General features: G+C 38.0%; 1 protein-coding gene across 1 annotated transcript in view; it reads right to left on the bottom strand.

Annotated features, from left to right (window-relative positions):
* Positions 1–12,557, bottom strand: part of LOC118965956 (uncharacterized) — a 35,506-nt gene extending 22,949 nt beyond the window's left edge. Inside the window, exons 1-2 of the mRNA XM_090183254.1 lie at positions 12,375–12,557; positions 8,928–8,972 (exon numbers count right to left, since the gene is read on the bottom strand). Of these exons, the coding sequence (XP_090039380.1) occupies positions 8,928–8,972; positions 12,375–12,399 (70 nt within the window). The 5' untranslated portion in view covers positions 12,400–12,557. The remainder of the gene's footprint in view (positions 1–8,927; positions 8,973–12,374) is intronic.
* Between the last annotated feature and the right edge of the window lie 833 nt (positions 12,558–13,390).

Genomic DNA, 13,390 nt, shown 5'->3' with positions numbered 1-13,390 from the left:
ACTCATAAACAGATCAATATTGTTGACAAGTTTATAATAGGCAAACTCAACCCTCAGTCTCGCTGCCAACATTCCCTCCAGTATTCCCACCACATCCCTGTCCCCGAATATTGTTCTTTCGGGTCTTCCATATCGCTAATTTTGCTGCCCCAAATACAAAATTAAGCAACACAACTACACCCTTTTGACTAAACCTGTACTTTGGCTCAAATATATACAGTTGGGAAGAGAACCTCTCCCAACGCTGAGAACCAAGAAGTGATCAGGTCAGTCATCCCGACCAACCTGGGACACAGTAAAAACAGATGTGCCAGAGTTTCAGACTCAGCACAGAATGGACACCCCTCCCCAACTGTAGGATCCAGGTGTACCAGATGCATATTAGTGGCTATGGCTCCATGTATTATCCTCCATTGTAGGTCAGCTGTTTTAAATAGGCAGTTTGTTTAATGATCACCAAAAGGCTTTTGGGGAGGCAGCTGGACCAAACACACCCGCCCACCTCGTCGATTTTACCCCTTCCAAGGGAGAAGCACGGGACACTTTTACACATTATGTACATGTCCTTCTTTCCCACATTCTTGAACTCCCCCAGCTCCTTGAACTCCCCCAGCTCCTTGAACTCCCCCACCTCCTTGAACTCCCCCAGCTCCTTGAACTCCCCCATCTCCTTGAACTCCCCCAGCTCCTTGAACTCCCCCAGCTCCTTGAACTCCCCCATCTCCTTGAATTCCCCCATCTCCTTGAACTCCCCCAGCTCCTTGAACTACCCCAGCTCTGGGGTATGGAAGGAAAGCAGCATCCCCACATCCTCCTCTAATGCCCCCATCGCAGCACTAACAATCAGTGCAGGGAACACATAATCCAGACCCTCCTTCCACCGATCAGAATTGGAAGTGTCAGTCACATACTGCCGATGAAGTACTGGCAAGGAGTCACAGACCTCAGCGACGACCTTCCTCAGTAGGCGAGATGATCGGATCCCCGCTCTTTCTCCCAGCTCCTCCAACAATCTGCTCCTGCTCCGCATCAGATGACCCAGCTTGGTACACCCCACACCTAACAGGCATGAATGTAGGCTGGCTGAACCCATAGCACGGGACTGGATGACAGTGTTATGACAAAGAGACTCTTCAAAAGGCCACTTCCCTGGTGTCGTGCCGGCCTTACGGGACATGTCAAACTCTCCAAGTCTGCATAACAGATAGAATGGAGTCAGGATATACAAATCACCCCCCTCTTGCTTTAAGAAGAAAAGGTGCTTGTCACTCCTCATCAATGTGTCGGCTGTATCCACCCAGCTAGAACCGTCACTGTACAACAGTCTCTCGGCTGCTTAGAGCTGGAAAGCCATGATCCTAGAAGAAATGTCCACCAGGCCCACCCTCGTGCAGTGGCAGGTACAGGAACCAGCTTTAATACAATGTTGTCCAGACCAGAAGAAATTGACAACGGTCCAATGAAGCTCTTGTATCAGGGCCCCAGTGGCTGTAAAATCAGGCTAGGTGATTGGCTACCAGCACCCTTCCCCTATCAGACAGCTGGAGTAGCACCCATTTCCACCTAGACAATCTGGCATACACCTTCTCCACCACACCCACCCAGTTATTTTTTGTAAGACATCAGAGCGAAGAAAAACACCCAAGTCTTCATCCCATCTCTGCCCCATTGAAGCCCCCCTGGTAACCATGGAGTGGACCCAGCCCACAGTGAATCACTATCTTTAAAGCATTTGAGGGAATCTTAACATCCTCACCCCTGTAATAAAAACGGTCATGTCATCTGCATATGCAGACAGTGCTATCGTGGGACCCTTCATTACTCCTGGCACAGAGAAACCAGTAAGCCTCACTCTTAAAAAAACGAAGCATTGGTTCAATTGCCAGTCTCTTTGTCATAACACTGTCAACTGTCCTGAAATTGGGCATTCCTGCCTGATGCCCCTTTGGACAGGGATGGGGCAGCTCAAACCACCCCCCACCTTCACCATACATGAGGCCCCAGCATCCAGTAAACTCATCCAAGACAAAAAATCATCCCCAAACCTAAAGGCTTTCATTGTTTTCTCCTGATCCAAAGTAAGGTTCACATCAGACAGTTTACAAATGTCGAAAACGTCTCTTATTAGAAACCCGTAGCACTGGTCACCATAGCAACACCCACCCGTAGCACGTGCTCCAGCAGGTATATTTTACTGGTCACCCCCAAAGCCAATTCCTCCTTTGGCCGCCTTTCCTTCCAGTTCTCTGCTGCCAATGACTGGAATGAATTGCAGAAATCACTAAAGTTGGAGACCATCAATAAGCATCAGCTATCAGAGCAACTTACAGATCATTGCACCTGTACATAGCCCAACTGAATATATCCCATCGAACTACCGCATCCCCATATTGTTATTTATAGATATAGATATAGATATAGATATATACAGTGCCTTGCGAAAGTATTCGGCCCCCTTGAACTTTGCGACCTTTTGCCACATTTCAGGCTTCAAACATAAAGATATAAAACTGTATTTTTTTGTGAAGAATCAACAACAAGTGGGACACAATCATGAAGTGGAACGACATTTATTGGATATTTCAAACTTTTTTAACAAATCAAAAACTGAAAAATTGGGTGTGCAAAATTATTCAGCCCCTTTACTTTCAGTGCAGCAAACTCTCTCCAGAAGTTCAGTGAGGATCTCTGAATGATCCAATGTTGACCTAAATGACTAATGATGATAAATACAATCCACCTGTGTGTAATCAAGTCTTCGTATAAATGCACCTGCACTGTCATAGTCTCAGAGGTCCGTTAAAAGCGCAGAGAGCATCATGAAGAACAAGGAACACACCAGGCAGGTCCGAGATACTGTTGTGAAGAAGTTTAATGCCGGATTTGGATACTAAAAGATTTCCCAAGCTTTAAACATCCCAAGGAGCACTGTGCAAGCGATAATATTGAAATGGAAGGAGTATCAGACCACTGCAAATCTACCAAGACCTGGCCGTCCCTCTAAACTTTCAGCTCATACAAGGAGAAGACTGATCAGAGATGCAGCCAAGAGGCCCATGATCACTCTGGATGAACTGCAGAGATGGGCTGAGGTGGGAGACTCTGTCCATAGGACAACAATCAGTCGTATATTGCACAAATCTGGCCTTTATGGAAGAGTGGCAAGAAGAAAGCCATTTCTTAAAGATATCCATAAAAAGTGGCGTTTAAAGTTTGCCACAAGCCACCTGGGAGACACACCAAAAGACCTGAGACTGGGACAGAGATTTGTCTTCCAACAAGACAATTATCCAAAACATAAAGCAAAATCTACAATGGAATGGTTCAAAAATAAACATATCCAGGTGTTAGAATGGCCAAGTCAAAGTCCAGACCTGAATCCAATCGAGAATCTGTGGAAAGAACTGAAAACTGCTGTTCACAAATGCTCTCCATCCAACCTCACTGAGCTCGAGCTGTTTTGCAAGGAGGAATGGGAAAAAATGTCAGTCTCTCGATGTGCAAAACTGATAGAGACATACCCCAAGCGACTTACAGCTGTAATCGCAGCAAAAGGTGGCGCTACAAAGTATTAACTTAAGGGGGCTGAATAATTTTGCACGCCCAATTTTTCAGTTTTTGATTTGTTAATTCTTGACTCTACTTGAGACGCATATGTCTCAAGTAGGCACCTGGAAATGCAAATGCGCTACGCTAAATGCTAAATGTACTCGCTAAAACTCAAACCTTGATCAAAATTCACAAGCAGGGTATTGAATTAAAGCTACACTCGTTGTGAACCTAGCCAACAAGTCAGATTTTTTAAATGCTTTTCGGCGAAAGCATGAGAAGCTATTATCTGATAGCATGCACCACCTGAAAATGCCTGAATGCGACGTAAACAAAGACTCTGCTTATCCGACGCAGCACAAAACGCAGAAATAAAATATAAAACATTCTTTACCTTTGACGAGCTTCTTTCTTGGCACTCCTATATGCCCCATAAACATCACTATTGGGTCTTTTTTTCGTTTAAATCGGTCCATATATACCCAAAATAGCTTTCTATGGAAGCTGTGTTATTCAGAAAAAAACATTGTTTTTAAACGCTGCGTCATTTTTTAAAATTAAAAAAGTCGATGATAAACTTTCACAAAACACTTCGAAATCCTTTTGTAATCCAACTTTAGGTATTAGTAAACGTTTATAATCTATCAAAATGATTACAGGGCGATGCATATTCAATAGCTCCTCGTCTGCAAATCAATGGCTGCCAATGTCCACATTAACAACATCCTGGTGGAGACTGGAAGAAACGGAAGCCAGATAGATGGATTTTCCAACAAAAAATTCAATTGAAAATGACGACAATGGCGACATCGTGTGGAATTTGTATGAATTGCATGCAGGTCGATATTAAATTTTGTCCTCTTTTAACAACCCATGGAAGTGACTTATGGAAATTATTTTTAGCTTTCAGAGAGCAGTTTTTCTTGCGTTTTTCAATGAAACACACGATCTGTTATAGTCACAGCCGTGATTTAACCAGTTTTAGAAACTTCAGAGTGTTTTCTATCCACACATACTAATCATATGCATATACTATATTCCTGGCATGAGTAGCAGGACGCTGAAAAGTTGCGCGATTTTTAACAGAATGTTCGAAAAAGGAGGGGGTAGAAGTAAGATTAATTAAAAAAGTTTGAAATATCCAATAAATGTTGTTCCACTTCATGATTGTGTCCCACTTGTTGTTGATTCTTCACAAAAAAATACAGTTTTATATCTTTATGTTTGAAGCCTGAAATGTGGCAAAAGGTCGCAAAGTTCAAGGGGGCCGAATACTTTCGCAAGGCACTGTATTTATTTTTGCTCCTTTGCACCCCAGTATCTCTACTTGCACATTCATCTTCTACACATCTATCACTCCAGTGTTTACTTGCTAAATTGTAATTATTTTGACACTACGACCTATTTATTGTCTTACCTCCCAAATCTTAATTTGCACACACTGTATATAGACTTTTCTATTGTGTTAATGACTGTATGTTTGTTTATTCCATGTGTAACTACGTGTTGTTGTTTGTGTCGCACTGCTTTGCTTTATCTTGGCCAGGTCGCAGTTGTAAAATCGAACTTGATCTCAACTAGCTTACCTGGTTAAATAAAGGTGTTCTCAACTAGCCTACCTGGTTAAATAAAGGTGTTCTCAACTAGCCTACCTGGTTAAATCAAGGTTAAATATTTAAGTTACCAACAATAGAACGGTCAGGTAAGACTTGTCCTTGTGGACCAACAGACCCAGATATTCTTTCAACCGGTTTCAGAGACACTTAGATATAATTTTATATTCTGCACACAGCAATGCAATAGGTCGCCATTTTTTTAAAGAGCCAAATCCTCTTTTTTTGGCAACAATGAAAGCACAGCACATGTCACGCCCTGACCTTAGTATTCTTTGTTTTCTTTATTATTTTGGTTAGGTCAGGGTGTGACATGTGTGATGTATGTGTTTCTGTACTGTCTAGGGATTTTGTAGGTTTATGGGGTTGTTTACTATCTAGGTGTTTATGTATGTCTATGGTTGCCTAGATTGGTTCTCAATTAGAGGCAGCTGTTTATCGTTGTCTCTGATTGGGAACCATATTTAGGCAGCCATCTTCTTTGGGTATTTCGTGGGTTATAGGCTATGTGTTAGTTGCCTGTGTCAGCACTATATTTAGCTTTACGTTCGTTTTGTTGTTTGTTTATGTGTTTCTTCATGTGTTTCTTCGTCGTCATTAAAGTAACATGTATTCATATCACGCTGCTGTCACGAACCTCGTAGTGAGGAGACCAAAGTGCGATGTGAATACATCTTTTTTTAATGAAAGACGAAAAAACACGAAGCACACTAAACAAACAAACAAAATAACAAGACGAACGTGACCGCTATCAAAACTGAGTGCTAACATTCAACATCACATAGACAATAACCCACAAACCCCAACACCAAACAGGCTACCAAAAATATGGTTCCCAATCAGAGACAACGACGAACAACTGCCACTGATTGAGAACCATATCAGGCCAAAAAGACATAGAAACAGACAAACTAGACATACAACATAGAATGCCCACTCATATCACACCCTGACCAAACAAAACATAGAAACAAACAACGCAAACCATGGTCAGAGTGTGACAGCTGCGCCTTGGTCTCCTCCATTTAACGAACGTGACAGCACATTGACAGGATACAGGAAGAGAATCGTCATAAAAAAAGATTCACACATAAAATATCACAAAAACCTAAAAACCAGTCATCACACGTACTCTCAGAAACTTCATAAGTACAGCTTAATATCTGTATGGTTTTAGGTTTTTGTGGTGTTTTATGTGTATCTGCTGTTGTTTCCGGGTGGGTGTGTGCCATCTCTGTACCACCGAAAAAATATATCTTAAGATGAATGCATTGACTGTATGGTTTGTTAGGATGATTTTCTGCTTTGTGTTTGTAGGACCAACCCTGCCAGGCTCAGAATAACAGGGGGTGGTGCTGCTTTGTCTTTGTAGGACCAACCCTGCCAGGCTCAGAATAACAGGGGGTGGTGCTGCTTGGACCTCATTTATCTTTCTGTATTGGCTGCTTGTTTGTGTCCTTGGCTTGGGGTTTTCTGTGACCCTGCAGCCTCTAGCTACTGAAACTCTGTTATGGTCGAATGTTTCATGAAGGGAATATTACTGTATTCATCACTACTGCTCTGTTTTCACCCAGTGGTATCATCAGTTATATTACTGTATTCATCAGTTATATTACTGTATTCAGCAGTTATATTACTGTATTCATCAGTTATATTACTGTTTTCAACAGTTATATTACTGAATTCATCAGCTATATTACTGTATTCATCAGATATATCACTATTCATCATTTAAATAACTGTATTCATCAGATATATCACTGTATTCATCAGTTATATTACTGTATTCATCAGTTATATTACAGAATTCAGCAGTTATATTACTGTATTCATCAGATATCACTATTTATAATTTAAATTACTGTGTTCATCAGATATTACTGTATTCATCAGTTGCATTACTGTATTCATCACTACTGCTCTACTATCACCCAGTGGTATCATCAGTTATATTACTGTATTCATCAGTTATATTACTGTATTCAGCAGTTATATTACTGTATTCATCAGTTATATTACTGTTTTCAACAGTTATATTACTGAATTCATCAGCTATATTACTGTATTCATCAGATATATCACTATTCATCATTTAAATAACTGTATTCATCAGATATATCACTGTATTCATCAGTTATATTACTGTATTCATCAGTTATATTACAGAATTCAGCAGTTATATTACTGTATTCATCAGATATCACTATTTATAATTTAAATTACTGTGTTCATCAGATATTACTGTATTCATCAGTTGCATTACTGTATTCATCACTACTGCTCTACTATCACCCAGTGGTATCATCAGTTATATTACTGTATTCATCAGTTGCATTACTGTATTCATCACTACTGCTCTACTATCACCCAGTGGTATCATCAGTTATATTACTGTATTCATCAGTTATATTACTGTATTCATCACTACTGTTCTATTTACACCCAGTGGTATCAGTTATATTACTGTATTCATCAGTTATATTACTGTATTCATCACTACTGTTCTATTTACACCCAGTGGTATCAGTTATATTACTGTATTCATCAGTTATATTACTGTATTCATCAGTTATATTACTGTATTCATTAGTTCTATTACTGTATTCATCAGTTATATTACTGTATTCATCAGTTATATTACTGTATTCATTAGTTCTATTATTGTATTCATCAGTTATATTACTGTATTCATCACTACTGTTCTATTTACACCCAGTGGTATCATCAGTTCTATTACTGTATTCATCAGTTATATTACTGTATAGATCAGTTATATTACTGTATTCATTAGTTCTATTACTGTATTCATCAGTTATATTACTGTATTCATCAGTTATATTACTGTATTCATTAGTTCTATTATTGTATTCATCAGTTATATTACTGTATTCATCACTACTGTTCTATTTACACCCAGTGGTATTATCAGTTATATTACTGTATTCATTAGTTATATTACTGTATTCATCAGTTATATTACTGTATTCAACACTACTGTTCTATTTACACCCAGTGGTATCATCAGTTATATGACTGTATTCATCAGTTATTTTGAGTGTTGAGCTTTAGATCACAATGAATAACATACATGGGCAGACAGGGGGACCTGATCCCAGATCAGCACTCTGAGATACAGGGCCTGTACTATGAATAACATACATGGGCAGACAGGGGGACCTGATCCCAGATCAGCACTCTGAGATGTTTGACACATACAGGCTGTACTAACATGATCAAACACAATGGAATTAGAATTTACTATGAGAGGAGAAAGATGGAGGAAAAATATGAGAAAAAGGAGAGAGAGAAAAGGAAGAGGAGGAAAAGGAAGAGGAGGAGATGAGGAGATGAGGAGTAAGAGGAGAAGAGGAGAAGAGGAGTAAGAGGAGAAGAGGAGAAGAGGAGTAAGAGGAGAAGAGGAGGAGATGAGGAGAAGAGGAAAAGAGGAGTAAGAGGAGAAGAGGAGGAGAAGAGGAGGAGAGGAGGAGGAGGAGAAGAAGTGGAGAAGAGGAGGAGAAGAGGAGGAGAAGATGAGGAGGGGATTATAGAACAGGTGATGAATATAGAGAAATGTAACTATTATAGAACAGGTGATGAATATAGAGAAATGTTACTATTATAGAACAGGTGATGAGTATAGAGAAATGTTACTATTATAGAACAGGTGATGAATATAGAGAAATGTTACTATTATAGAACAGGTGATGAATATAGAGAAATTTTACTATTATAGAACAGGTGATGAATATAGAGAAATGTACTCACCTCCACCTTGTCCGAGGCTACAGTATACCAGAGTACTCAACAGCACTGAAACACACAGAGAGAACTATCACTATGGTACATGATGGAAACACTGAAACACACAGAGAGAACTATCACTATGGTACATGATGGAAACACTGAAACACACAGAGAGAACTATCACTATGGTACATGATGGAAACACTGAAACACACAGAGAGAACTATCACTATGGTACATGATGTAAACACTGAAACACACAGAGAGAACTATCACTATGGTACATGATGTAAACACTGAAACACACAGAGAGAACTATCACTATGGTACATGATGTAAACACTGAAACACACAGAGAGAACTATCACTATGGTACATGATGTAAACACTGAAACACACAGAGAGAACTATCACTATGGTACATGATGGAAACACTGAAACACACAGAGAGAACTATCACTATGGTACATGATGTAAACACTGAAACACACAGAGAGAACTATCACTATGGTACATGATGTAAACACTGAAACACACAGAGAGAACTATCACTATGGTACATGATGTAAACACTGAAACACACAGAGAGAACTATCACTATGGTACATGATGTAAACACTGAAACACACAGAGAGAACTATCACTATGGTACATGATGTAAACACTGAAACACACAGAGAGAACTATCACTATGGTACATGATGTAAACACTGAAACACACAGAGAGAACTATCACTATGGTACATGATGTAAACACTGAAACACACAGAGAGAACTATCACTATGGTACATGATGTAAACACTGAAACACACAGAGAGAACTATCACTACGGTACATGATGTAAACACTGAAACACACAGATAGGACTATCACTATGGTACATGATGTAAACACTGAAACACACAGAGAGAACTATCACTATGGTACATGATGTAAACACTGAAACACACAGAGAGAACTATCACTATGGTACATGATGTAAACACTGAAACACACAGAGAGAACTATCACTATGGTACATGATGTAAACACTGAAACACACAGAGAGAACTATCACTATGGTACATGATGTAAACACTGAAACACACAGAGAGAACTATCACTATGGTACATGATGTAAACACTGAAACACACAGAGAGAACTATCACTATGGTACATGATGTAAACACTGAAACACACAGAGAGAACTATCACTATGGTACATGATGTAAACACTGAAACACACAGAGAGAACTATCACTACGGTACATGATGTAAACACTGAAACACACAGATAGGACTATCACTATGGTACATGATGTAAACACTGAAACACACAGAGAGAACTATCACTATGGTACATGATGTAAACACTGGGCTGTACCACAGATATGAATTTCCATAAACCATATTGATATTAAACCATATAGATATTAAACTATATAGATATTAAACCATATAGATATTAAACCATATAGATATTAAACCATATAGATATTAAACTATATAGATATTAAACCATATAGATATTAAACTATATAGATATTAAACCATATAGATATTAAACCATATAGATATCAAACTATATAGATATTAAACCATATAGATATTAAACCATATGTTAGGAAATTATGATTAATATGACTGAACAAATCATTTTAAATGGAACTGTAAGTAAACTTATACTCTGTTATATTATGTTTAATAGACAATATGAGTTCATAAGAAGAAATTGTGTGACAGGAGAAAGGAGTAATACATTGTTAATGAACACCATTCCAACTGGGCAGGAACAAATGGGTTGTGGACTGTGTAAACACATAAGGTCGTTAGCCTATGGTTGACCCAACCTGAAACTTAGCTCTGGGGTTTTTAGATTAGGCAGTGAGTGCATTCCTAGGGTTTCTGTTAATTAAAACTGTCAGTTCAGTGGTGATCGATAATGTTGAGGGGTCAAAGGTTATCTGGGAGTGTGTTAGTAAGTTAGAATGAACTTTTCACCTTACTTTGTCCTGGTCGACAGGAGGGGGTTCGGTTATGGCAGTGAAATGACGTCATGATCTGTATTTAAACTGATGCATGTTTTTGAGTGGAATCGCGCTCCGAGAATAAATTCTATTACCTATTATTTAAAGACTGGTCTGCGTCTATTTTATGCAAACAAGAAATCTTATAAATTCTCATAAAATAGATGAAGGGCTTTCAATTGATGAAAGCATATTGGCTTAATTAAATTACACTAACACATATTGATATTAAACCATATAGATATCAAACTATATAGATATTAAACCATATTGATATTGAACTATATAGATATTAAACTATATAGATATCAAACTATATAGATATTAAACTATATAGATATTAAACTATATAGATATTAAACTATATAGATATTAAAACATATAGATATTAAACTATATAGATATTAAACTATATAGATATTAAACTTTATAGATATTAAAACATATAGATATTAAACTATATAGATATTAAACCATATAGATATTAAACTATATAGATATTAAACTATATAGATATTAAACTTTATAGATATTAAAACATATAGATATTAAACTATATAGATATTAAACCATATAGATATTAAACTATATAGATATTGGGTCGTTCCAAGGGGTTAAGGACAACAAAGTCAAGGTATTGGAGAGGCCATCACAAATCCCTGACCTCAATTCCTATCGGTCATTTGTGGGCAAAACTGAAAAAGTGTGTGCGAGCAAGGAGGCCTACAAACCTGACTCAGTTACACCAGTTCTGTCAAAAGGAATGGGACAAAATTCCCCCAACTTATTGTGGGAAGCTATCGGAAGGCTACCCGAAACGTTTGACCCAAGTTTAAAGTACTCTAAAAGCAGATTTGCATAAGAAGTTAAACAATTTAAAGGCAATGCTACCAAATACTAATTGAGTGCATGTAAACTTCTGACCCATTGGAAATATGATGAAAGACATTAAAGCTGAAATAAATCATTCACTATATTATTATTCCGAAATTTCACATTCTTACATTAAAGTGGGGATCCTAACTGACCTAAGACAGGACATTTTTACTACGATAAAATTACTGGAATAGTGAAAAACTGAGATGAAGTGTATTTGGCTAAGGTAAACTTCCGATTTCAACTGTATATTAAGCCGTACAGATATTAAACTATACAGATATTAAACCATACCGATATTAAACCATACAGATATTAAACTATATAGATATTAAACCATACAGATATTAAACCATACAGATATTAAACTATACAGATATTAAACTAGAAAGATATTATACTATATAGATATTAAACTAGAAAGATATTAAACTATATAGATATTAAATGAGAAAGATATTAAACTATATAGATATTGAACTATACAGATATTAAACCATACAGATATTAAACTGTACAGATATTAAACTATATAGATAATTAACTACATAGATATTAAAGCATATAGATAATATTAAACTCACAGAGTAGAAGACAGGTGCATTCCATCTCAACGTGTCGATCAGTAACTCTCTCTAAACTCTCGTGACTTGTAGACTGTCAATCCCCCACCCCACCTCTCCACTACCCATCTATACTTCCTCTGTGCTGAGAATGAGGTGTGAAAGATGTGTGTGACAGAAAGGGGCTAGAAAGAAGAGAGACACAGAGAAGTGAGACAGAGAGAGAAAGACAGGGAGGTTCAGAGAGAGATAGAGCGAGAGAGACAGAGAGAGAGACATGGATGTTTAGAGAGAGATAGAGCGAGAGAGACAGAGAGAGAGAGACATGGAGGTTCAAAGAGAGATAGATAGAGAGAGAGACAGAGAGAGAGATGGAGAGACAGAGGGCTCTGTAATATCGTTAACAGATTTGTACATTTCCTCAGAAAACAATATACTGAGCAAATGTCAAATTGGCTATTTACCAAATTATCATACAACAGATGTGTCACCTGCTAATTGACAAGAATACAAACCAAAATAAAAGGAAAAGTCTTCTCAACCTTTGTTAATTTAAAAAAAAAGCGTTTGACTCAATTTGGCCTGCTACACAAATTGATGGAAAGTAGTGTTGGGGAAAATACATACAACATTATAAAATGAATGTACACAAACAACAGGTGTGCGGTTAAAATTGGCAGTAAACACAGGCGAAGGCTCTAAACAGTCTGCAGCACCCGGCCTCACCTTACTAGGATCTGAAGTCAAATGTGTACTGTTTGCTGATGATCTGGTGCTTCTGCCACCAACCAAGGAGGTTCTACAGCAGCACATAGATCTTCTGCAAAGATTCCGTCAGACCTGGGCCCTGAAAGTAAATCTTAGTAAGACAAAAATATGGTGTTCCAAATTACAAATTCCATCTAGACACTGTTACCATAGAGCACACAAAAAAACTGTACATACCCTAAAAGCCACAGGATCTGAGAGACAAGGCAAGAAGGGCCTTTTATGCCATCAAAAGGAACACAAAATTCAACATACCAATTAGGATCTGG

This window comes from Oncorhynchus mykiss, chromosome 9, assembly GCF_057628025.1.
Source record: "Oncorhynchus mykiss isolate SJ-2025 chromosome 9, ASM5762802v1, whole genome shotgun sequence".
Classification (NCBI taxonomy): domain Eukaryota; kingdom Metazoa; phylum Chordata; class Actinopteri; order Salmoniformes; family Salmonidae; genus Oncorhynchus; species Oncorhynchus mykiss.
Note: the sequence above shows the minus strand (reverse complement) of the source record. Positions and strands in the feature narration are given on the sequence as shown.